The 26,588-nt window shown below is 44.6% G+C and overlaps 1 protein-coding gene across 1 annotated transcript in view; it reads left to right on the forward strand.

Annotated features, from left to right (window-relative positions):
• The window catches only part of TMEM131L (transmembrane 131 like), a 150,495-nt gene extending 127,505 nt beyond the window's left edge, over positions 1 to 22,990 (forward strand). Inside the window, exons 27-35 of the mRNA XM_046656334.1 lie at positions 6,934 to 7,058; positions 9,961 to 10,127; positions 11,221 to 11,406; positions 14,487 to 14,565; positions 15,494 to 15,576; positions 19,276 to 19,396; positions 20,464 to 20,555; positions 21,777 to 21,916; positions 22,667 to 22,990. Of these exons, the coding sequence (XP_046512290.1) occupies positions 6,934 to 7,058; positions 9,961 to 10,127; positions 11,221 to 11,406; positions 14,487 to 14,565; positions 15,494 to 15,576; positions 19,276 to 19,396; positions 20,464 to 20,555; positions 21,777 to 21,916; positions 22,667 to 22,942 (1,269 nt within the window). The 3' untranslated portion in view covers positions 22,943 to 22,990. The remainder of the gene's footprint in view (positions 1 to 6,933; positions 7,059 to 9,960; positions 10,128 to 11,220; positions 11,407 to 14,486; positions 14,566 to 15,493; positions 15,577 to 19,275; positions 19,397 to 20,463; positions 20,556 to 21,776; positions 21,917 to 22,666) is intronic.
• Positions 22,991 to 26,588: the final 3,598 nt, after the last annotated feature.

The following is a 26,588-nucleotide window of genomic DNA, read 5'->3' on the forward strand; positions in this document are numbered from 1 at the left end:
TTAACAAAGTATATAAAATAGTAATATAATCTGCAAAAACAGAAGGTGGAATTGAAAGGTAGGTGAAAGTAAGTTTTAATTTTATCTTTCTTGGTCGAGAGCCAATAGTGTGTGTAAAACTGAAACATGCAGTTTAAAAGGGTGAAAACTTATGAAAATATCCTTCACCATCTTTTTCTTAACCTTAAAGAGATCCTTAAGGAATTAATACGTCATGTGGAAAAGAACAGTTATTTGAAAGTTGGCAGTTCCTTTGGTTCTCCTTCAGTTTCTTATGTTAACTTCAAATAAAATTGAGCCTTAAATTTTCATTTTAAAATAATACAGGGTTCCAGTGTCATAAATTATTCCCATTGTCTGTCCCACCATCCCTGTGTGTGTGTAGGTTTGTAGAGAAAGAGTGAAAAAACAGGTTTACCAAATAATGAATGGGAGACCGTGGTTATTTCTGTGTGGTGGGATTTTAGATGATTTTTTTTTTCCTTCTCATACTCCTCTATTTTTGCTTAAACTTTGTAACAAACATGAATTTTTCATTTAAATGTAATGAAAGTGATACAGATAAGTCTATCACAGACATTCCAAATGAGGAATTTGCAGTCTGTTGAGAAAGACAAGATTTCCTATATAGTCCAATGCCAAAATCAGTACACAATAGAGGGGATTTCAGAGATTAAGAAGTAGATTTAGCCTGCTGTGGCCAAGGAAAGCTCCTACAGGAGGTAGGAGCTTATGCAGGTGGAGTGTGGACAGAGATGGGAAAGTGGGCAGTGGCTCCACCGAGTCTCACGGCATGATTGGGAGCAGTAAAGGAATCATCTGAGAAGAAGCTCCGTCAGTAATGGGGAGTAATGGGAGGGAAGAGTCGGAGTTCCACCAGATTGTGAAGGCCCTGGTATGCAATTGAAAGCTTAGACTTTATGCCCTAGATGGCGATTGGTAGCGCCAATGAAGAAGGTGAGCATCAGCAGTGGGAAGTGATGCTGCCTGTAGAGAACTGGAGAATGCTTGCCGGCTAGGGAATTTCAGAATCAAATTTTTGAAAGCTCATTTGTCCAAACAAAAAGTGTTTTTGAAAGACTTGGCCTGAGGGTGGCCAGTCTGGGGGACTCTACTGCAAATCATGGAGAGCTATTGAAGGTTTCTGTCAACCTTGAAATGCTGCTAGTTATTTTACCAGCAAAATGAGTTTATTCAGGCATAGCCGAAGAATTGCAATTCAGGATGTGCATGCTATGGTGGACTGTAGGCAAATTCAAAAAAACAAGGGAGAGGAATGTGATTTTATAGAGAAAAAGGAGGACACTGGGAGAGGTGGTTTTGAATGAAAGTTCCTTGGAGAAGAGCAGGAGTTCAGGGTGGTGATGGTTTTTCATTGGCTAAGTTACCAGGGTAGTCAATTTCTGTTCGGGATGCAAATATATTTCTTTCTAAAATTATTGATTCTTTCCCATTGGCAACTTTTTTCTTTTGGGGTCTCTAATTGACTGTCTTTTCTGTAATTGACCTTGAGTGGTAATGCTGGGAACTCCCTCTTGTGGCCTCCTGACTCCATTTTAAATGAGGTTTCCCTTTATTAATTTTCACATTTCTGAACCTGGGGATGGATGGAGGGTGAGTAGCAAATTGGAAACAACCCTAGGCTGTGATCATCTTGAAGATAATAATTGGGTATTTTTCAATTCAGTTTCATAAAGACGGGCAGAATGCCTATTATAAAGAACCAGTGTAGTTGTTTAGCAAATGACTGAATGAATGCATGAATAATGCACTTTTGGAGGAGGCCTGAATGTTCTGGAGGCTGGTTGGAGAGGGCAGAAAGGGAGACCAGCTCTCTTCTAATGAGGTGGCTGCTGCTCTGCTAGGAGGTGTGATGTGATCAAGACTGTGTTTAGGGCGGAGCAGGGGTACAGGATAGGAAGAGTAGATAAGAGAGAATTTAGAAGAAAAACCAATGCACCTAATTGCATACAGGAAAGGAGAGGAGCTATCTCTTCTTAACACAGCCATTTGCAAAAATAGCTCCAAAGTTGTATGTCTGGGTAACTAGAAGATGGGAAATTCTGATTTATGTGATGAACTCATTTTTATGTCTGTCAAAGCAATCTTGCATAGTGGTTAAGAGCATGGACTTTGCAGCTAGACTTCCTGGGTTTGAATCCATCTTGTCACTTACTTGCTCCATAACATTAGGCAAGTTACTTAACATCAGTTTCCTTATCTGAAAATGAGGATAATAGAAGTATGCCTGTCCCTGAGGGTTGTAAGAATTAGATGAGTTAATGTGACAAGTGCTTAGGATAGCAGCACTTAGTAAGTACTGACAAGTAGTAAGTACCCAGGAAATGACAGTGTGACCTGATCATTGCCGACAGAGATGGGTGGCTGGACTTTGATGTGAGAGAGTGTAGTACCGTGAGAGATAATGGAACCAGAACTTCTGTGGCAACTCAGGCATGGAGCTTGAGATTTGGAAGTCATCCCTGTGGAGGTTAGAATTGAAGGATGACGCTGAGTTCTCTGAGGTGTGTACACAGAGGACACCAGGGGCCTGAGTCTGAACCTTGGGCAGTGTTGAAGTTGCGGATGGCTCGAGGATGCAGGTGTGGCAGATGTAAAGGAAGCTAAGCCAAATGATGAAGACGGGGCATGCTTTCTGGAGCAGACGTAAGAAGTTGAATTTGAGATAGGAGGGAATGGACGAAGTTAAGATGGACCTTAACAGCCTTCTGATATGGGCTTTGGAGACGTCCATGAACTAGAAACTAGCCCTGAGTTGTGCTGACTTGACAGCCCCACAACCTTGTGTGCTGGGAGGAGCACTTGGAACTAATCAGTCCAGGTCCTCTCAGTCTGAGGGTCATAAGGAGTAGGTGGCCCTGAGGAACAGTGCCACCCGGTGCTGCTGGCACCCATCTGCCGCATGGCATGTGAAGGCCATTCCCCCATCTCAGACTCTGCCCCTAGCCCCGAAGTCTTCTCTCTTATGCCAGACTTCTACACTTGTGACCTTGGGTATGGCAATATTCTTAATTCATTCCAAGTTGCCTTCTTCTCAGTGTGTCTTCACCATCAGATCTTTGAAGCCACAGGCTTTGTCTTTTATCTCTATCCCTGGAGCTCAAACATTTCTTGTACTCAGTCCCAGTGGTTGTGTAAGTTCCTTCTTCCTTTTCTGGTCTGGGAGACTGTGCAGGACAGACATCTGCATGTGATGGTGGCAGCCAGCTCAACAGTGAGGATGAGAGTCCGAGGATTTGGGAGACTCAGGCTGTGCTTTGTGGTCCAGGGTTGTCCTCATAATCAAGGTGGGTTTTCTGGTGCAGGCTTAGGGGGCTGTCTTTGTTCTTTGCTGTCTCTGTGACTTACTCCCACTTTTGTAGAACTCTTCTTTAAAAGCCTCTGAGTGTACTTTCCATTTCATTGTTCATTTGGAGAAAATCTTTCTCAATAAACACATTCCCAAGTGCAGTACTCAATGTTTGTTTTTCTTGTACATTCTTAAGGCCTAACTTTGGAGCTTAGAAAATTGTATAAATCTGTCTATAGTGCATGGGGAGCATTCCTCTAGGTTTATTGGCAAAGCAGGGTGAAGCCCGGATTTGGGAGCCACAAGCTAAATTTTAACCCTAGCCCTAGCTGTTTATTTTCTTTCAAGCAGATTTTTTTTTTCCTTAGAAAAGGAATTTATGATTATTATAGAAGCATAAAGTAGGGGGGGAAACATCTATCCAAAATAAACCACTTTTCACATTTTTCTGTATTCCGTTTGCTACACAGATTTTTTAAAACTCAGGATTATTATCATTGTGTATCTGTAGCTTCGTTACAATGTTAAATTCTAAATTTTCTCCTGTTAGAAATTAATGGGGAATTTTGTTTTCAGTTGGTTACATAACATTCCATCATTTAACTATGCCATAATCGAAACCATTCCTCTGCACTTGGACAGGAAAGTTGTTTGCAACTTTTTATTTTCATAAATAGTGCTATGATGAACTATTTTGTTCTTAAGTCTTGCCTGTATACCTAATATATCCTTCACATAGATTTCTAGAAATAGAATTAGAGTGTCAACTGTCCAGGCTCCTCCTCAGTGCTGCTGGATTCCTTTCCAGAAAGGTGGTACCAATTTACGTTCACATGCGTGATATATGAGAATGTTGGTTTTCCTCTGCTCTCAGCAGCATTATTTTGTTTTGCAAAATCTTGGTCAGTGTGATGGTGAACGACTGTTTACTTTTTCGTTTCAATTTGCATCTCTTACTAGGGCAAGGTGAGCATTAGCCTTCATTTCATTTATTGTAAAATTCTGAAAAAAAAAAAAGAAAAATCATCCATCCAAAATCCTACCACTGAAATTTAATACATTTTTTAAGTAAATTAAGATGTAAATATCTAACCCAGTTTTGCTTCCACTGCTCATAGACAGACCCTGTACACAGTACACAATGTGTAAACACAATTGTGTTTTTTAAAACCCAAATGGAAAGAAGAGATACAAGCTGGTCTATAATTTGCCTTTCCTAAAAACATACTTTATTAAATATTTTGGATGAGCTCTTCGTGCTTTTTGCCTTTTATATGTCTTTTATGAATTTCATTTCATGTCCCTTTCCCCACTTTTCTGTTGAATGTTAGCGTTCTTATTTTCTGTAAGAACATATGTAAAGGTATTAACTCTTTGTCTATCAGTGTCTCAGCTTTTTTGCTTAGTTTGACCTTTCCCTCTTATTTTTATTTGCTTTTTTATCTGCAGTGGCTTTAAGAATGCCTTTGTGCAGTCAATCTATGATTTCTGTTCTTTGATTTCTTCCTGGTTCTATGGTTCTCTGGTTCGCTTTCTCCTCTCTGTTCCATCTCCTGTCTCCTTTGCAGGCCTCAGCCTGACACTGGTCAAATTCCTCTCCCTGCCCATTGCTTCTGACGGTGCACATGCACACACCCGCACGCCCACACACACACCCTGCCAGAGAAAAAGGCCATTCCTTGGTGTTTTTACTCAATATGTCTTTTATCTTTTCACTCTCTTGTCCATATCCTCTTCCTGTCCCATCCTGCCTTTGCTCATGGACACTGCTTCTCAGTCATTCAGTCCACTCACGCCTCTGAGTCCGGCGGAGCCAGCACTCTCCTTTTCTTCCTAATACTCAGAGAAGGTGATGATGCTTCTGACTACCAAGTCCCACCTCTCTGCAGTCCTAAAATATGTACTGTCTTGTTTGCACATGATGGCAGTTCTAACCAGATTGATTTGAGAAAGGCAGCCAAGAGTCGGTGTGACTACTGACCAGCCCCCTGTTTCCCTGACTCCACTTAGAGACTGTCCTTCATTTGTCCTGGAGGGAGAGAGAGGCCCAAGCACTTGCTGTGTTAAGAAGCCTTTGTTGGCCCTTGAGTGGACAGGGTGGGGCAGGGGAGGGTAAGCTAGAAATACACCGGGAACACCACATGAGTAAATATGGTATATATCTAATATTTAACTTTGGATTGTGTGTCTGATCATACATCTTCGATGTGTCTGTTTAGCATCAGACTTAAGTGATTAGCATTAAGGTCCTGCTGAGGGTAGGGCTTTGTGTGTTTAACTTGTCATGTTTTTAAAATACCTTCAGAATCAGAAAAAAGTTAATGCATACTTATTGGGAGAAAAAATAAAGGAGTATAAAGAAGAAAGCAGAAATCCCATAATCCCACCACGTGTACAGTTAGAATTTCATTTTCTTTCTAGTGTTTGTTTCCTGTAGTAAGCATATTGCCTTAATGGGTATGAGAAGCTTTTGATACCCCAGACATGGAACATGCAGGCTTCCAAACCTTTTCTTCTTCTTCCAAGTCGTGTGGGTGTTAGTCAAGTGTATGTTAGAATCTCGTGGGTTCCTACTCTGAGTTTTGGACTAACCTTCTGAAAAAAGAAGGTAAAATGAGTCAATCTTTGCTCTTCATGAAATGTGAATCCAGAAGAGGCCTCTCTGAACTGGGAGACTGGCCTCTCTGAGGTCCTTGGAGAGGCATTTTCCTCCTGAAAAGACCCAAAATCCTTAAGAGATGCGTTTTTGAAGCCCTTGGGTCTCAGTGTGTGGGCTCACACCACCCCCCACAGTGCATCTCCTGTGAGGGGGCAGCGCGGTGGAAGGAGGAGAAAGAGTAAGTGTCAGAAGACTTTGAAGACGTGAGCTACTTGAGAATTTTCAAGGGCAGAGGAATACCCCTCACCTTGGGCCTGTCTTTAGGCTCTGCCTAACATTTAAAAGAGGAAGAGGAAAAGGCCCAAATAAAGAAACTTTGTGTGTGTCTATATATATATATATACATATGTATATGTGTATATGTGTAATTTATATATATAATATATATGTATCTCATGCTAAATTAAATTTTTCAGAACCACATTTAAAAAACATCAAGCATATTCTTCTTGCCTTATTTACTCAAAAAGCTTAAACTAGTTTGGAGCAGCCTATGGAGATTTGGCTATTCTCCCAAAGTTCATCTATAAACAAATAAAAAGCATAAATACACAAATTACTCCTAAGTCGAGTTTCTGCCTGACTTTTCTTCGCAGTAATTCATGTGAACTGCACATACCAAATTAGCAGGTGAAGCCTGCAGGATTTATTGCTGCCGAAGTGAACAGCAAGCTGACCATAAATTGCTAGCAGATGTTTTTCCTTTTAGCCCCTTAGGAATTTATAGTATAGCAACAATTTTTTTCTCTTTTTGCAGAGAGATTGAGGGAGGTAGAGAAAGAAGGGAAATGAAAACAAACGAGAGATTGAGAAATGCATGTCTCAGTTTTCACCAGTGCTGGAACATTCTGAATTCAGATGGCATTGGTCTTCAAAAGTTAAAAAAAAAAAATCAGAGAGACGCTTTTTCTGTCCATATTTAGCCAGTTTAAAACTTTACTAAAAGTTATCTTTTTTTCTTCAGCAAGAAGATCCTTATAGGAAGAAGAAGCTTCAGGAGAAAAAAGAAGGACATTTACAAAATCTAAATTGGAATAAAAATCGAACATGTAGAAAAAACAAGAAAAGGGGTGCTGCTCAGGTCTTGAGGTGTGTAATTTTTACAGTCCTTTTAAAATTTTGATCTATGTTTTTACTCTCTAATTTTATATTTATCTATTATCCTTTAGCCTTATTTCTGGATATACATTATGTTGGATATACATAATATGATAGCGTAGATGTTTATATTTTGAGATAAAAGTATGTTCTTACAATTAACATTTTCTGTTTATGTTTTTATTTATTTTGTTAAAAATACCTAAAGTTGGGGCCGGCCCCGTGGCCAAGTGGTTAAGTCTACACGCTCTGCTTCGGCGGCCCAGGGTTTTGCTGGTTTGGATCCTGGGCGTGGACATGGCGCCGCTCATCAGGCCATGCTGAGGCGGCATCCCACATGCCACAGCTAGAAGGACCCACAACTAAAATATGCAACTATGTACTGGGGGGATTTGGGGAGAAAAAGGAAAAAAAAAAAAGATTGGCAACAGTTGTTAGCTCAGGTGCCAGTCTTTAAAAAAAAAAAACCTAAGGTGGACAAATTTTTTAAATTTTACTTTATAAAATGCTAAAAGCGAGGGGAGGTTTTAGGGAAAAGTGTAAGACATTCTCTCCATCCCTCCGTCCCTCCATCCCTCCGTGGAATGCAGGAGCGTTTGTGGAGCAGGTAATCCAGAAAACCCCTGGGCGCAGCAGGCATCCTGTTCCCAGCTTGACCCTGACCCATCTGGGCTACCTGGGGTCCTGATCGTGAAGAACAGTCACCACGCATAACACCCTGGGTTCAGTCCTGCAGAAGGTAGTTTCTTAGGGCTGCAGGAGGTGACGTGCCCAGAGATCGTGGGTTTGCTTTCAAGCCCCGGACCTGGCAGGCAGCAGGGGCAGATCAGAACCCGGGCAGTTTGGCACTGTCCTTTGGAAACCTTGCTTCCTCAAGACACTTAATCACCCTGAGCTTTCATTTTCTTATCTGTAAAGTGAAGGAGCTGAACAATGTTTATCTGGGAATCCCATATTTCTGGGTTTCCAGACATCTCTCTCTCAATCTCATTTTATGTAGATTCTGCAGCTTGAGAATTTTTTTCACCAGGTCAGCAGTGTGTACCTTCTGACTCCAAATCCACCCACTGGTGTATCTCTGAGTTTTCATTTTTGATTTCTGACACACACACACACACAGGCACGCGCTTGCAGAGGGCCTGCAGCAGAGACGCTCTCCCCTGCCTTTTCCTCCCTGCTTCTGTGGATGGAGCGTTCAGGTGTGCCTTGCACTGATGACACCCCGCTCCAGGGCCCCAGTTTTATTTAGGAGACTCAGTCCCAGCTCCCTGAGTCCTGTCCTTGAGTGAGCTTTTTAAAGCCTCTGTCCCCCCTGAGGAAGCCCTCCATCCTCACCAGGCTGGCTGTTTCTTCTTTTGAGTTCTGGCATGGGCGATTTCTCTGTCTTGTGAGCTCAGCTAGGTATTTAAATGTGTTTCTGTCCACTTGTTCTCTAGCAGCTCCAAATCTGCATGGGGAAGGGGTCCACCTTGCTGAGGTTCTGCTTGTTGTTGGAAGGGAAGCAGCATGGTGGTGCTTACAGCGTTTGTCCCCAGGCCCCTGGAGCAGCTGCAACGGGAGCTGGACCCTGGGAGTCAGCCTGTAACACGCTCCCCAGCAGTCCTCCTGTGCACTCTGCTGGAAACCGGTCAGGCGACTCCAGGCTGTCTCCACACTCTAGTTCTGTCCCTGGCACTCAGCAAAATGCAAATATGAAAAAAAGAAGTACACCCATGATTAGATTATTGTTAATACTAAATACTAATGATTGATTGGCAATTATTCTTATTTAGGCTAAATTATTTGAAAGCTGCAATGCAGTATCCTGTAGAAAGGAAAGCCACACCTTGTATTCTTTTACACGTATTTTCATAAAAATGTGATTGCTTTATGTGGTCCCTTTAAGGTATTATATTTTCCTGATATGAACATACAGAAAGATATAAAGTTAGAGTGGAATTTCAGCAATTAAATGTTAAGATATATTTTTAAAAGCAGACATTTTTTCTGACGTTGCTGAAGAAACAAATCAAGGTGTTAAAAAATAACTTGCAGCTAATCAGAATGTTTTGAGAAAATGATGCTTAAATAGGTAGTGGTTGTTAGATTGTCTGTTTGCCTGGCTCTCGGTTCTGTCTATACACTCTTTACCTTGAGCGGTCAGAAGCCTGTGAACCCATTGGTTCCCTCTGTCTTTGTTGCTCTTACCTGTCATCCTACAAACCTACCGTGAGGTACTGAAATCGGACTGTGTGAAGTAATCATCTAGGTATCCCCACAGCATTCTCCACATGTCTCTGTGTTGCCATTTACAAAGTCATATTACAGTTCTTCCCTCAATGGGTTCTCCATGTAGCTAGAGAGGTATTATTATTGGGCTGTGACCTCCGTGGGGGAAGAATTTACTCCTGTTTGTAGATGCTGTACCTTTCCTAACAGTCCGCGGCACATGGTAGTCATTCAACAAATGTTTGCTAAATGAATGAATAAGAAAAGATTTCAACTAACGCTCCATACCTTCCCCTAGACACCGAGGAGCTGGTTCACCTGTGGAGAATCATATTTGACACTGAAACCAAGGAAGACAGGCCAAGAGTCGTGGCTTCTGGTCCTGGACCTCCCACTTACAAGTTGACCTTGAGTGACTCATTTAACCTTGTGGAGTTTTATTCCTCTCACTGTAAAATTTGAAAAGAGGTTAAATGAGCTCCGACTTCCTTATGGTTCTAAAATGGCAAAATCTTTTTCTTTTTGACATCCCTCCCTTACTATTCATCTTCCCCCCATCAGACCCAAGAGAAGAGCTCTCAAGTTGTCCCAGGTTCATATTTTCACCTCTCATAAGTCTCCTGGAAAGCACGTGTGTACGTATGCATGATAAAATGTGGGTGTGATTTTTTTGTGGCTCTTCCAGGCCTTCTGAACAGAGTGAATTAAAGCTTGTGTGCAGTGAATTTGAAAGGTCTGAGCTGAGCAGTGACATGGATGTGAGAAACTGGTGTATCCAGGAAACCCCTGAGGAAATGTGCAAGACAGATGCTGGCACTGGAGGCAGCGTACCTGCTGCACAGCGAGAGGCAGGTGTGTAACCATAATGAGCTGTGACGGGTGCTTCTGGTGGAATCTTTGTTTCCTCCAGGAAGTATGCAGCGTGAGAGAAATGGCATCTTGATGAGAGAGTCACTTCACAGACAGCCTAGCTTACCGAAGCCCAAATGGAAAGCTGTTGGGATGACACTAGAAAGTTGAGGTTCTCCTGAGCCTGGGCAGGCCTCTGGTGTTGCTGTTCCTACCTCCCCCCTGCCCAGAATCTGGTCGTTCTCAGCTGTCCACCTGCAGATTGCTGAAGGAACAGTGGATGCATGCTCCAGGAGGACTCCCTCAGTGAAAGAGGGGAGTAGGAAAGAGGCAGGGGAGAAGAGTGGCTGTTCTCACACGCCTGAGCCAGGCTGCTGCCCCACCCAAGGACTGCTGGCAGTGGCCCAGGGAGTGCGAGGCCAAGGGCACCCGATGCTAGGTCCAGGGTAGGGCGGAGGACAGCGGGAGGGTAAAGGGCCTCTGAAGGTGGCAGCACACATAGGGTTCAGAGTGGGGGGAGTTGTAATCCTTCCAGGTGACACCCATGTTCCTTCACACATGCTCATGTCGGTGCACACAGGCTCAGAGGATCAACAGATTTCTATCTCCATCCACTTGTCCATTCCCTTGACACGTGTGTTACTTAGTCTTCTTGGAGGTTCTTCCCACCTAGACATAAATAATACTTTGAAGCTCTTAGTGGATATCTTAAAGGAGGGGGGAGAATTGCCTACAAATCTCCAGTCCAATAGAGTAGCCTCAGTTTTCTTGAGAGAAATATTTGTTATTTCAACTATTTTTAGATCCAGTTTATCATTGGTATTGACTGTGTTAGCCCCAAACAGTTTTAATTGCCCATCCCATCGGCAGAGTGGTGGAGGATGACAAAGCTCACCTCTCACTGTCTCTTAAGGTCCCATCCTTAGTTTCAGTTGATTTCTTTCTTCTCGCTCGATGAGCAGAGGCAGCAGCCCTGAAGTTCAGTCTCACCTTCTTCGTAATTTCCCCTCCTTTTGTTAGAAATGGCATCAAGTTGAAAATTAAGTGGAACCTGACTTCTCTGCCTGGCTCAGCTCTGCTCTCTTCTTTCCTGCAGAGGGTTACTGCCAGAAGCCTGGGAAGAAGTGTGTGGAGAAGTCTTGCTCAGATTCCAGCTCGGACTGTGGCAGCTCCTCGGGCAGCGTGCGTGCCAGCCGAGGCAGCTGGGGCAGCTGGAGCAGCACGAGCAGCTCCGACGGAGACAAGAAGCCCGCAGGGGGCCCTCCGCACTTCCTGCCAGCCGGTGAGTCCCGGGAATAAACCGTGGCCTTCCTTCCTGCCCTCCCACCATACCCAGTTACAGGATCTACATCTGCCTTCCGACGCCTGGAGCACAGATGCGACTGTGGATTTGAGTATTTGCTTTGCTTTGGATTTATCCATTTTCTTTTTCTTTCTTCCTTTCTCCCTCCTCTTTCCACTCCATCATCGTTGTTATTATTATTATTGTTTTTAGCATCTATCTTTGAAATAGTTCAGAGAGCTTCCACATAAATTTTTTACTTGAACATTTTTTTATTTTAGTAAAATATACATAACACAAAATTTACTAGTTCAACCTTTTTTTTTTTTTTTTTTTACTGAGGAAGATTGGCCCTGAGCTAACATCTATGCCAATCTTCCTCTGTTTTATGTGGGATGTGGCAACAGTGTGGCTTGATAAGTGGTGCTGGGTCTGTGCCCAGGATCCAAACTTGTTACCCCAGGCTGCCCAAGCAGAGCATGCAAACTTAACCACTGCACCACTAGACCGGCCCCTGTTTTAACCATATTTAGGTGTACAGTTCAGTGACATCGATTACATTCGTATTGTGCAAACACCACCACTATCCATCTCCAGAATTTTTTTGTCATCCCAAACTCTGTACCCATTAAACACTAATTCTCCCTTCCCCTCCCTTAGCCCCTGGCAATCTCTGTTTTACTTTTACTTTCTGCCTGTGAATCTGACTACACTAGTGTCTGAGATAAGTGGAATCACAAAATATTTGTCCTTCTGTGACTGGCTTATTTCACTTCGTATGATGTTTTCAAGGTTCATCCATGTTGTAACACATCAGGATTTCTTTTTAAGGCTGAGTAATAATCCATTATATGTCTATACCACATTTTGTTTATCCATTCATACGTTGACGGACACTTCAGTTGTTTCCACCTTTTGGCTATTGTGAATGACACTGCTAATGAACATTGGCCTTCCCTTACTTTTGAGGAATTTAAAGATACAGGAAAGGTCAAGGAAGCATTTGTACTTCTATCACGCAAAATTCACAACTCTTAATTTTGTCATATTTTCCCTCCGTTTTTTCTTTTAAGAAACAATACTTTATAGTCTGTTCCACTTTTCACTCCTTGAGAGAGAGACTGTCCATTGTCATGAACTTGGCGTGTATTCTTTTAGTCCATGTTGTATTTTACATGTACATCCATCACATATCAATCAACAAAATACAGAATTTTTGTCTTTAACTTACATAAAGGAAATCATACTTTAATATAGCATTCTTCATCTTGCTTTTTCCACTCACTGTTCTTTTTTATAGCTCCATGTCTACATAAAGATGTAATTTGTTCCTTTTCACTGTTGTATTTAACATGGTAAACATTTCACCTTCGTGTAAGGACAAGGCGGTGAGATTGAGAAATTCACGTTTGTGACGCTGTGCATTTGTCAGGCTCGCTCATGCTGTGCCTGCAGGGCCGTGAGAGGGCAGGGCAGCGTCTCTGTGCCCATCAGAGATGTGCGGACCGGGGCTCAGAGGCGTTGTGTGGCTTGTTCCACCACAGTTGGCTCAGTGTGGCTCAGCCTGAGTCCGTGTCTCCTTCCCCACAGCCCAGTGCTCTCCCCACTGCATCTCCCGCCTCCTTGCAGGCCGCTCCGTGTGAGCTCGTGAGCAGCAGAGAATTCCCTTCAGCAGCCTCTCGGCTTCCCCTCTTTTCTCTCTCCTCCTGACAACGATCCCTGTACAAGAAGGTCTTTGAGAGACCAGGGCATTAATAACCATAAAAACCGAGACAGAGCGCCCACGTGTGATTGCAATCCATGTTTCTCAGCCATTTCTTCATTATCAGTCTCTCCCTTAGGCATCGTTTAGACATTGTTTGCCTAATGACCCCCATAAAATTTCAATATCACTGCTGTACACCGCAGATCTGTTTATTGCTGTGGACTGTGCCTTACACAGTCACGCATTGCTTAACGGCAGGGATACGTTCTGAGAAATGAGTTGTTAGGTGGTGTTTTCGTTGTGCAAACATCATAGAGTATAGTTACACACACCTAGAGGGCGTGGCGTCCCACACACCCAGGTTATATGGTACTAATCTTATGGGACCCCTGTCATACGTGTGGTCCGTCATTGACGAAAATGCGATGCCTGACTGCACATAAATGATAAGATATTCTCAATTCCCAGAAAGCAAACCAGTTCTCCCCCTCATGGGGACAGTATTGCCCCCGTTGAGAATGGAATTCGATGAAGGTGGGCATGTGGCATTTTGTTTGTGAACAGGAGTGGTTTTCTTGCCCAGAGGTAGCTTGGTTTCCACAGCGTACACCAAGCACAGCTCCGTCCACCACTGAACACAGAGTTTGCCTGATGATGCTAACGTGAGATTTTTAAAAGATCAGTACTTTAACGTTAACAAAAAACAGAAGGGAAGCTTTAGCTTGTGGGGAAAGGCCAACAGAACAAGAAGGATGAAAACTATTAATGGCCTTGCTGTACACTGGCACAGTGTGCAGTCTTTAAGTTGTGTTTGAAGGTTTCGTAGTATCAGGAAAATGTCCACAATAGAGTTAATGATGTAAAAGACCAAAAAGACAAAGTGTAAATGAAAGATGATCCCAATTTTCAACACAGACATATACCTAAAAGAGATGGTGTAAGGAAGTATACCTAAATGTTCATAATGATAGTATAATTGCAGGTGACATGTTTTTCTTCTTTAAACTTCTGTTTATTTTTATAGATTTCCTCTCATGAACATATATTACTTTTATAAACTGGGGGGGGTGTCTATTTAGATAGTTAAATTTCTTTTATCAGAAGTCTCTATTAACAAGTTACATAATGGTAATATTTTCCACCTTTTCTCTCCATCATTAAAACGTTAATCCAAAATTCATAAATGTAAATGTTAAGTTGTCACTGAAAAGATAATTATAAAAGGCCTTTTAAAAATTAAATTGCTGAATGTGTGAGTATCAGTTTCAAGTCACTCCACTAGGGGTTAATGCTGTTAGTCTGCATTTTAATACAGAATGTACACGGTTGAATTATGCTTGTAAAACCTTATGATAATTTTTTTGTTTTTGTGCAGGAGACCACGTTTCACAAAATGCCTTTCCTTCAGAAACTCCCATCTCCGTGAATCTTTCCCATAACATCTGCAATCCCACGTAAGTTTTCCGTTTCCCGTTTTTTACAATGTTTTATGGACCGCTTTTTCTATCAGTGTCTTTTCTCTGTACTTGGTTCTACAGGTTCAAATATGCAGACTTTTTAAGGATGCCAGAAAGTAAAATCTGGTTTTCCTAACAGTTCAGAAAGCAGGATCTTTCCAAGTAAACCTGGTTCATACGGAGTGTCTCTGGTCTCGCTGGTGCCCTCGGGGACCCAGCCATGTTAGAAAACACATCATTCCTGAAAACAGAAAGAAGGAACAAGTTATTCTGAGGATGGGAATCATCTGCCCATTGCTAGGACTTGAAATAAAACTGAGCATTGATGATTTAGAAAATTTTGCGAGAATCTGCTGGACACTCACACGTTTACAGTTCCTCTGTGTGGTGATTGCTGTGTGATGATCGGACAAAATAAACTAGGATCTTTTAGTGAGTGAGACGGGAGGAGGGTGCACAAGAAAGAGACGGTTTCAGGGAGAGAAATGTAGTTAGGTTTCTTAGGCACCAGCTGTGCTGGGAAAGGACAGGACAATGTGATTAAACTTAAATTGGTGAGTTTATGAGGAAGGAAACCCAGCCAGGGGACGAGGAGAGCCCTATAGGAGCTGTTTTGTTAGGGGTAGAAAGTAAACGCAGGATCAAGAATGGTTGCCAGCTGCTGGCAGGCAGATCTGAAAGCACAGATGACCTTGGTTACCTTAGTTACAAGTTGTTTTGTTGTTTATTAAAGGAAGACTTTGCTGAATCTTGGGAATTTTATATTCCACAACCCTTTCCTGGTTGTGTGTCTTTATGTCTCTAGTATCTATATGTTTCTTGGGGGAAGAATTCATGCAAAAACTCAATCAGACTTGGTTATACAAATTCAGTATTTGCTTGTAGAGAAAATCAACCGATGCTTGTTTTCTCGATTTCCCCACAGAGCGGTGAATAGCCTCCCACAGTATGCAGAAGCTCCCTGCCCCAGCATCCCTGCCGGGCCCGCAGGTGTGGAGGGAGATAAAGGTGAGGCTCGTTACTCCTGCTGGAGACACCAGCCAGGTGTTCTGTGTTACATTGCTGGCCGGTGAGCTTGAGAAGATAAGCAGCTTGGGTGGGGCAGGGCCCTTTCCTTGGTGCCCTCTTTCCCAAGCCATGTCACTTTTCCTGCATTAGGAAGCCACCTGCCCTCTGGACCAGCGTCACGGGGGCCTCTGACTTTGGCTGCCCCCTCTGCATTGACGCTGAGCTCCCTCCTTGTAGCTGAGGCTCAGGTGCTCTTGGCCTGGTACAGCACACGGCCCCTTTCCAGGGGTCTACCACCGTGTTCAGTTCACCTTTCCCAGTCTGAGGTGACAGAACAATAGAGATGGCAGTGGTTGGGTCCTCAGTCACCAGAGAAATAGATCTTGTTCACAATTCCTGTCCACAAAGCATTGGGCCATCCCCTTTTGACTGTCCCCCCCTTGTGTATACATGCTTGCTTGCTTCCTCCGCTTCAATTTCCTGATCCATTGTTACCATCACTTCCTTCCTCCTCTCCCTTTCCTGCATTCACCTCAAAAAACCACAGTCATGGTTTTGCCCAATTCTCCAGCTTCTCTGCCTATTCCTGTGCAGATGAGTGAGGCTGGAGAACAGCGCACACGCACACACGCTGACCGGCCATTCTCTGAGTTCATGAGCACTAGCTTCACGTGGGCCCAGCTGCTGCATTTCTCTGGTCCCTTCGTCCTCCCACTCTCCTCTCTGCCCACACTTCCAGCGCCCTCTGCCTCATTCTCATGGTTGATCTCGCTTCCTATTTTACTGGGAATGAGAGAAGCTTCACACAGTTCCCACTGCCCCATCTACCTGCCACCACCGTCTCTGTTCCCCTCCTGTTGCAACCTGTTGAATTGTCAGTGCTACTGTCCTTTCCAAGGACATTGTGTCAGCACATTTCTATCGTCAGTTTTTCTCTAATGAGTCATTCCCATCGGCATACAAATACACTGTAATACTTCCCATCTTTGAAAAACCAACAGTAGGACCAGCCGTGGTGGCCTAGTGGTTAAGTTTGGCATGCTCCACTTTGGTGGTTGGGGTTCAGTTCCCATATGTGAACCTACACTCCTCATCTGTCAGTGGCCGTGCTATAATGGGGACCCACATACAAAAATAGAGGAAGATTGGCATAGATGTTAGCTCAGGGCACATCTTCCTCAGCAAAACAAAAACAAAAACAAACCAACAATAGCCAAACCCTCTCTCTTGACTTGTCTAGCCACTTCTCTGCTCCTCTCTGGGAAAACTCCTTAGAAGAGTTCTCGGTGCCTGCTGATTAATATTCCTTTTCTCCTGTCCTCCCATGGAACTGCTGTAACCTGGCTGTGGTGCACCACTCCCCTGACACAGTATCTGCAGGGACACCAGCGACTTCCACATCATGAAGTCCCACGCTCAGTTCTCAGGCTTTGGTCTCCACGTTGACGTGTTTCCAACCTTAGTCATTCAGTCCGGCTGGTAAACCTTAGGGTTCCCAGTTCAGTTCCTCCCCCTTCCCCACCTCTCACACTGCCGGAGTGCTGTGCTCACGAAGTCAGGCCTTGTGCTGGTCTCTGCACACCCCATTGGTGGTCTCACCCACCTGCGAAGCTTAAGTCTTATCTTCACCCTGACACTCCCACGTTTGCATCTTCAGCCTGGGCCTCTCTCCTGAACTCCAGTATCTTGTAGCCAACGGCCCCTTGACATCTTTACCTGGGGTGCAACAGGTGTCCCAAACCCAGTGGTTGATCCTCTCCTTCAGACCTGCTGCTCTTACCATCCTCCCATCCAGTCTGTCTTGTTGCTCAGGCCAAAAGTCTAGGTGTCGTCCTTGACGTTTTTTTCTTGCCCCTACGTGTGAGCTGCTGTCTTACCCTGTTGGCCTTCTTCATACTTTCCATATGTATTCAGAATCTGATAACTTCCCCCCATCTCCACCCTCATTACCCTGGTCCAGGCCATCATTACTTCTCACTTGGGTTAGCACTCTGTAAGTGGTTCTTGATTAATCTGAATGACAGAAGGTGGGACTGCATTCATTAATTTGACTTGCATAGCATTTAATTATGGCTACTCTCAACAGAGTACTGCTCTCTGCAGTATTGACCTCAACCCTTCCCCACAGAGTTCCAGAACTAACCAGTTGAACAAGTCTCATAAGCTACCAAGGCCAGGTGGCTTTCCCCTCACCTTTCTGTGTTGACCTCTCCCCTTGGTCAGAGGCGCTACTCCAGGTACCGCAGGGTGTGTTAGTGAGGCATAGACGGCGCTTCGGCCTGCAGGAGGAGGTCTCTGGCAGTTTTTCATCCACAAGAACCCTGGCCAGTGAATTGAAGCTGACCTGAATGCCTTCCAGGGCCAAGGTGGTGTCTTTGATCACCTTAGCTAATTTCAGCAGACAAATTTCATACCAGCTTTTCTAATTGGATGGCTCCCTCCTAGTGATTACTGCCCGTAAGAGGTACGTGAACACAGGTTATCCTTCTAGGAAGCTCCCCAGACTAACCAAGGGTAGCCTCATCTTTCAGACGTCTCCACAGTCATGTGAAAGCTACGTGATCTATTGGTAGTGTTTCTTTAAACACTTGGGGGTCTCTTCTGACTACCCCTGAGGTGCAAGTCTCTGGGTTCACAGGAGGGGGCAGGTTACCGCCAGGCTCTCACACAGAAAGTACAGTCCTAGGGTGCACATGCTGCCCTGTTGTTTACAATTGTTGAACTCCTTTCAAGTAGGACCTGCCTCAGTCAGGGGGCACAGGTTGGCAGTGTCTCCAGTGTTTACCTGGCTGGCTGGTAAATCATTGGGTTCCCAGTTCAATTCGAATAGTTGGGTTTAGTCTTTCTGGGTGAAGGCACTGTCTGCGTGCATATGGCCCCGCCTGTCCCGTTAATCCATGCCACCAGCCAGTGGCATCCGTCCATCCATCCATCCCACAAATGACTGAGCGACAGCTTGGCAGTGAAGGTGGGGACAACCAGAGGTGCTGGCAGGTGTTCTGCGTGGGAGGTGCAGGAGCTCAGCCATCGCCTGGAAAGGTTAAGGGGAAGGTGATCCCGTTGAGTTCAGAACCGCATGGCAGGTGTTGGCAGACGCAGTCGTCGGTCAGATTGAAGGCACTCGCACAGTTTGGGAGAGTCTTACGGGGACGTTTCCCTTCCTGAGGAGGGCCGCAGGGCACCTCTGAAACACTAGGATCATCCATGTCACTCCGTGCCCCATGCCTCCCTGGGGTCTGCGGTGTTCTCTCCCCAGGTGCTGAGGTGGTTGTCCCTCTCACTGCCATGGAATCCTTGTGTCTTATCCCAGGGCCTGTAATGTCACCGTTTTTGCAGCTTCTTACTTCCTTTGTTTGTTGTTCGTCTCTGCTCACTTGAATGTATCGCTGCTGTGTCATTGGTATCTATAGTGGGGCTTTGCCAACAGTAGGCCCTCAAACGCTTGTTGACTCATTACAGGTATCTTGTAACCCAGGTCAGGAGACGGTTGTGCCCTGTCTCAAGTAAAGGTCAAACAATATGCTCTATTTCTGCTTTATACCCTGAAAGAATATCCTGGCAGGGGTCGGGGAAGGCAGAGTGGTCAGCACGTGGGGATGACATGGGAGGGAAGAGACGTTGAGCTGGGTCCTGTAGGAAGGGCGGGATGCGGCTGAGCGGGGAGGAAGGTGCACTGAGAGGCCCTGTTCTCTTCCTTAGGTCTTTACCCACCCGGAGACCTGTGGCCCACCCAGCCAGTGTGTGTGACGAGCAGCTTCAACTGCGCTCTGGAGAGCAGCGTTCCTGGTGTGATGCAGGGGCCAGCCCCGGTCCATAACAGGTACGGGCCTCCTCTCTGATGGCTGCCTTGCTCCGCCTGAGGGCTTGCAGTGGGGACTTGAGTTCAGTCTGTTAGGCAGACCTTGCAAAACCCAGGGCCAGACTTCCTTCCCCAGCATACCTCAGCTGGGTGTTTCCATCTGCCTTTTTGGAGTTGCGTTGTGATGTCTTGGAACATAACAAACCAGGCCTTGAGAGAAACTTGAAAGGAGATAGAAGTAATATAGTTGGTGACCAGGTCATTACTTTCCTTTTTTAAGTTGAAAAGATGATCTATTAATAGAGGCAAATTTGAAGAAACAACCACTAGTAATTCCTGCCCTCTAGTAGAGCGAAGATTTCCATGTTTTTGTGGTATTAATCTTGAACACGGCTAACATTTTAAAAGATCAAGTAGTGTGAGTATTGAAAAATAGTTACACGATGGCAGTTTCTTAAATTTGCTTTTGGGTATTAATATGTCGTTCAATTATGAAACCTTGAGAAAATGTTAATATCTGTGTTAAATCACAAAATCCATCGCAAGTTTCTTTTTGTTTTTTTCTTGTCTCTGCTCATTACAGCAGTGTTTACTTTCTTATTTCTAAGATAAGGATCCCGTATGAGTGATCATAGTACCTATCGGTACTAATCCTAATCCTAGTCTTTATAGTTGTGATTTACTAAGACGAAAGCTGGCCTTGCTCTGAGGGAAAGGTGGACATTTTAATGCGAAACATCTGTAAACCCTTCAGGTGTGTACTGAGGCCCTTCACGGTGTCCGCTTGGTCCTCCAGAGGGCTAATAGAGCCAGGGTCCTGGATTCTGCCTCTGGTTAGACTTAACAAGCCTGTTTATAGAGGAAGCATGTTCCTGGTCTGAGCCATCTGTCCTGCAATAGGATGTCCTTGGTGATGAGCATTTCGTTTGTAAGTCTTTGGTTCTGGGACTTGAGAAAGCACATCTTTTATTTTCCAACATCGAGGAATTAGCAGTGAGGTGGATGCTGGGCAGGAAGATTGTTTTCCTCTTTCTTTACTTGCTCTCCTGACATCCTGATTCTGAAACTAGATCTCTTGTCTTTTGTAGCAGTTTCATTGACTGGAGTGCAACTTGCGAAGGCCAGTTTCCCAGTGTGTACTGTCCGCTGGAATTGAACGATTACAATGCCTTTCCAGAAGGTAAAAGCTGTTTGAACAGTCCCAATGCCATTCTTTTATCCTCAGAAAGTGTCAGCAGTGGACTTGTGTGGACATAAGGAAGGCACTGACTGCAGAGTAGCTTGCCTGTAACATAAAGTGAGCACCTTCGAGGATGATCTCACAGGAGCCTGCTAACTCCTCCGTGTGAGTCCGGCTGTGCCTGCCTGCCAGCTATGGCCTCTAAAAGCCCTCCAAAGCTGGTGTCTGCGGGCTTCTACAAACAGCCCTAATCCATTTAGTCCTTCAAATCAGGTAGAACTGGGTCATTTGAATTTATGTGGACCGAGCATTGTGGATTAGCCTTTGGGAGGCTGGGGCTTTAGTTGTTGGCTATTCTTTTTAGGCAGGAAAATCCCATGCAAAATGGAAACATTTACTTGCTTGTTCCTCAGCATGTCCTGACTCTTCTGCTCCTGGGTGGTGCTGCAGAAGGAAGGAAAGGAGCTTGGAGGGGAAACTGGAAAATTCTAGATGCTTGGGCTGAAGCATCTGTAGTAATAAACAATAAGAGAAATGAGATTTCCCTGATAAGCTGGCAAATGTTCTTAGTATACATTGCAATCTGATCGTGATTTCTCATACCAGAGCTGCCTTTTTAGGGAAGGGAGAAGCGATATATTAGGTGTTATATACTTATTTGTATTTTGACGTATGTGTTGCTCTATGCTAACCACAAGGGGGTGCTGTGGTAACTTTCTTCCTGTGCTTGTGAGGCTTGTGTTTATCATCTTCCTACTGGTACCTTAGGAACTGCCTGATAATCCTGTTGCTTTTATCAGTCCGTATGGTATATGTACAGATGACTGACGTTGGCATGACAGATAATAAAAGAAAAATTTAAATACTGATAAGAATCTTGACAGTATTCAAATCTATAGTGGTATTTACTACTATGGTAATGTAGTAGTATTTTAGTGTGTTCTGTGTATTAGAAAGAGTCCTATCAAATTATCAAATACAGAAAATCAAGCCCCGAGGAAGACCTTCCGCACTGAGGGCCTCCAGGTCATGTGTCTGACAAACACTTTTCACCTTGAGAACGACAGTGAAATGGCCCTCCTGGTCCATATGGAGTAATTGTTTTATGTCTGTCTTTACGTTTTCAATATAAAGAGGCCTTGAAAGCTTTTTTGCCTGAGTGAGTATTCCATTCTCTTCACAAAAATGTTTACCCATGTTGATGTCTCCCATTTGTCATAGAAAACATGAATTACCACAATGGCTTCCCCTGTCCTGCAGAAGTACAGACAGACTTTATTGATCACAACTCTCAGTCTACCTGGAACACCCCACCCAACGTGCCGACTGCCTGGGGACACGCCGGGCTCATCAGCAATCCGGTCAGTGCCGTCATCCTCTGCTGTGACTTTGGGGCGGCTCTGAGTTCTCTCTGGTGCTTCTTGAATCCTGGTCCCACTTTCGCTTTACACTTGGGTTCAAATCAGTGAAGGCCTGGCTTGTTTGCTGTAGATCACAGAAGCCTGCGCTGGCCACCCCCTGAAGGACCCTAACACATACTCAGACGGGTGGGGACTTGCAGGCATTGACAGTCTGGCCGCCCCCAATGAAAAAGACACCCCAAACTACCGAGGAGGGATGGTTTATGGATAGCACTGACTGTGGGCCAGCAAGCCCTCTGTCACACAGCTGTGTTTGTGTGGCCCTGCTGACCTTTTCCTCTGTGAGAAGACATGAAGTGAAAGTCCCAGGAAGGTCGCTCAGTGCTCAGGAATGGGACCTCAGGGCTTCCTGCCTGTGAGCACACTTCCCTGCTTAAAAGCCGGGCGCCTTCCCCCTTTCACATGCATACCATACTTTTTTTTTTAACAGATCGAAGGCATTTGACCTGTGGGTCCTTCCTTGGATTGAAATAAATTCTTCCAGTTTGATGGGAATTTCACAACCCTCTGTTTGAGAAAAGTGGAGTTAAAGCAACCCGGATGGTTGAGAATAGTTTAGTAATTTCCATCTTGGATTGCTCCCATTGTGGTATCCACTGGTAGATAGTCAACTTTGACATTCTCTTTCTAAGGCCTCTTTATTTTTTTTAAACACTTCTTTTTTTCTTTTTTTCCTCGTTTACACTTTAGCCCTACCTCACAAGTACCCGAAGCTTGTCTCCAATGTCTGGACTCTTTGGTTCTATCTGGGCCCCGCAGAGTGATGTGTATGAAAATTGCTGCCCCATGAATCCCACCACAGAACATTCGACTCACCTTGAAAACCAGGCGGTCATGTGCAAGGAGTACTACCCAGGGTTTAACCCGTTCCGTGCCTATATGAACCTGGACATATGGACTACCACAGCAAACAGGAACGCCAATTTCCCGCTGTCTAGAGACTCGAGTTACTGTGGGAACGTGTGAAAAGAATTTGATTTTTAAACAATGTGAATAAAGAGGCTTGTGTTTCAATTACTAGCGTAAACTGGTTGTTGCGATAGATTACGACATTGGTGGATATTTTGGCACTTTTATATGAAAATAAATTTTTTTAATGAAATCTGGGTGCTCTATTTTTTTTTTAACGCATCGCAAATCAGTGATAGAAACCAAGCATCCATGTGTCCTAACTTCGTAATTCAAAAAGTGTGTCAGACATGCCAAATGTTTTAAATCAGAACAAGGGAGCCTTCCAGGAAGGAAAGAGTGGAGAAAGCCATGGGCTGCCGTGGTTCTCCTTTCCTTGGGCATCAGCATCCCCCCAGGGAACTTGCAAAAAACAAAGTTGATCAGGTGACATTCCCAGAGATTCTGATTTAATTGACCCGGGGCTCAGGCCATTGGGATTTTGAGTCGAGTCCTCCATCGATTGGAATTTGCAGCCAATTGAGAACTGCTGGCTCAGAAAGCCCAGCTGAGCAGCTGGCCACTCGCCTGGACAGACCCCTTTTAGGGTGGAGGACAGCTCTTTCCAGTTCTGGTGGTCATGGCTGCTGGGGTGAAGCAGAGAACCTAGCGCTGTCCTGCTTGCTCAGTGTGGCGAGGGTGTTCCCTCCCCTCCATCATGCCCATCACTGGGGGCAGCGACAGCAGCTGGGACATTCTGGTCCGTTTCCCTCTGAGGGGGCCGGCTTACTCCACATGTGAGTATTCAGGGGGTCAGGTAGCTGCTGCATCTTTTCCCAAGCTGGTTTGTATCTGCTTGTCAGTGATTTTAGAAATCCGTATGTTGGTGGAATTATCTATTTGCATGTGTAAACTTTGAGAACAGTTTTAACTTTTAATAAAAATGTCTTATTTTTACGTTTTGTTTTGTCTTTATTGGAAATTCACAAGGAGAGATTTTTGAGTGGAGCACTGGGTTTGCCTCCTTTGAGTTCATTTCTCTTTGCCATGGTTGTCTGGGGGCCTGGGACGTGGAGGGCAAGTGGCCTGTAAATCCGGGACTGCCTTCTGCAAGGAGCTCCTCCAAGCACGTGTGGACTCTAGAAATGCCTGAGACTGCTAAGTTAGAATTTTGATTTGGCTGAAGCAGACCTTATGCCCCAATATTGAACAAGGGGGAAAAATAACTTAGGTTCTAGGTAACTACCCAAAAGAATTGAGAGCAAGGCTTGAACAAATAATTTGCACGCCCATGTTTATAGCAATGCTATTCACAATAGCCCAAAGGTGGAAACAAATGTCCATTAATGGTTGAATGGATAAACAAAATGTGGTATATACGTACAATGGGATTTAATTCAGCCTCAAAAACGAAGGAAATTCTGGTACACGCCACAACATGGATGTACCAAGAAAACATTCTGCTAAGTGAAACAAGCCAGTGGGCACGAAAGGGCGAGTACTCTATGATTTCACTTACATGAATGTTAAAATCAAATGCAAACCAAGACCAGACTTGAACATTCACTGAGCGGACAAAACCGGTTCAGTCATACCAGCAAAACTTAATTTAGCTTATTTTGCAAGATGAGTGAGGCCACCTTGACCTGGGTCACTTCCCCCTCATACCTCTGAAAATCATAAGTGAAACTTAAATTGTTCCCCAAAATTGGTACAAGGTAACCACTGTCCAATTCTCTTTCATTTAAGAAAATGCTAATATTGTAACCAATCCCCAGGAAGAATAAACAGCCACTGACTCCACGCTGTATAGGCTGCTTTCTAACATACCTCTGAGCCTCATTCCATGGTTTGGTTTGTGTGCTCCTGGTTTGCACGCTGTCTTCTTGGTGTGTGCACAATGAACTTTTACTAATTGTTACTTGAGTGACTTGTTGGTTTTACTTCTGTTTTTCTTTCTGAACTGTTGACCTGAGGTCCCTAGAGTAGTCACGTTCATATAGACAGAAAGTAGAAAGGTGGTTACCAGGGCCTGAGGGGAGGGGCCAGGCGGGGAGTTGTTGGTTAATGTGTACCGAGTTTCAGTTTAAGAACAGGAATCCTACAGATGGGTGGTGGTGATGGCTGTGCGACAATGCGAGTGTACTTTATGCCACTGAATTGTGCACTTAAAATCAGTTAAAATGGCAAATTTTGTGTCACATATATTTTACTGCAATAAAAATAATAAGTTGATGAAAAAAACCCCAAAGCATTTTCAGTATCAAATTCGAAACTTTCCCACTGGAGAGAGTATGAGACATGAGGTGTGTGTTCTGCTCGGTGCTGTAGTCCATCTCATTTTTCTGCTTCCCTTGATCCCTTAGTTCTCATCAGGAAAACATGAGAAACCAAAATAAGTTTTTATTGTACTTTATACAAAAAGTAAAAATCTCCACTTTAACTGGAAAATTATCTTTATATTAAAATTTTTTTTTAATATTATCTTTAGTCCTAGGACTAAAATCAATGATAGAGAAACTGAAAGTGTTTTTATTCATGTGAAAATATTTACTGAGTGCCTAGGACCTGTTCCTGTGGCCGTGGGTACAGCAGAGAACAGGAGAAAGTCCTGCTGCCCTGGCATCTTCCAGAAGGAGGCACAGGGAAGAAACAAGCAAAAGATTCAAATAATGCTTCAGATACTGATGCATCCTCTGCGGGCAATTCAGTGGGGATGTGATAAACTGGGGCAGGTGGAAGCGGGTCCTTCGGGGTGGTCAGGGAAAACCTCTGAGGAGGTACATCTGAGGGAAACTTGAATGACAAGGAAGGGTCAGCTGTGCCAAGATCAGCGGGCGGAAGTTCCCAGCAGAGGACAGAGCACCGGCTCGCAGGCAGGAGGCCAGGGCGGCTGGGGCCCTGACAGCAAGGGCCACAGGAGAAAGCGGTGAGGCCACAGAGGGAGGCAGAGGATGCCCCCATAAGGCCTTGTAGGCCACCAAAGAGAGGATGGGTTTTACTCGAAGTGCAGTGGGATGCCATTGGAGCATTTTCAGAGAGAAGGAACGTTGTCTAAGTTTTGAGAAAATCACTGACAGCTGAGTGGAGAGTGGGTCCTGGTTGTGCAGGAGTAACAGTAACACCCATTAGATGTCTGTTGCAAGACTGGAGATGCTGGAGAGGATGGGTTTGTTAATATGGGAACATGATGATGGGGTGGAGTTGAGGGGGCGTAGGGAGGTGAACCCCCTGATTGAGCTTTGCAAGCTGGGTCATAGCGGTGCCATTGGCTAAGAGGGTCTGGTCGGAGGCAGGGGGTCGAGAGTTCATTGAACACGGTCAGTGTGAGAGACCTTTTATATCCAAGTGGAAACGCCCCATAGGCAGTTGCACCTATAAATCTGAAGCTCAGTGAAGTTTGGGGCTGGAGACTTCAATTGGGGATCTTCAGCCTCTTGATGGTATTTAAAGCAATGGGAGTGAATGAGGCCTCTTGGGGAGGAGAAGAATCTTGAGGACTTAGGGTTAGAAGAAACGGGAGTTGAGAAGGAGCAGAGAGGAGGCAGCAGCACAAGACTGAGGAACAAGCACTGATAAGGCCAGAGGAAGCTGCAAACTGTGGGACCGGGTCAGACAAGGAAAGCGTGAATGCTGGGTTTGGTGAATGATTGTCACTGGTGTCCTCGAGCCGTTCCAGCTGGAGCGAGTGGACAGAGAGGCTAGGAGGTGAAGCGGCAGCGAA

The sequence above is a fragment of the Equus quagga genome, chromosome 3 (assembly GCF_021613505.1).
Source record: "Equus quagga isolate Etosha38 chromosome 3, UCLA_HA_Equagga_1.0, whole genome shotgun sequence".
NCBI classification, from domain to species: domain Eukaryota; kingdom Metazoa; phylum Chordata; class Mammalia; order Perissodactyla; family Equidae; genus Equus; species Equus quagga.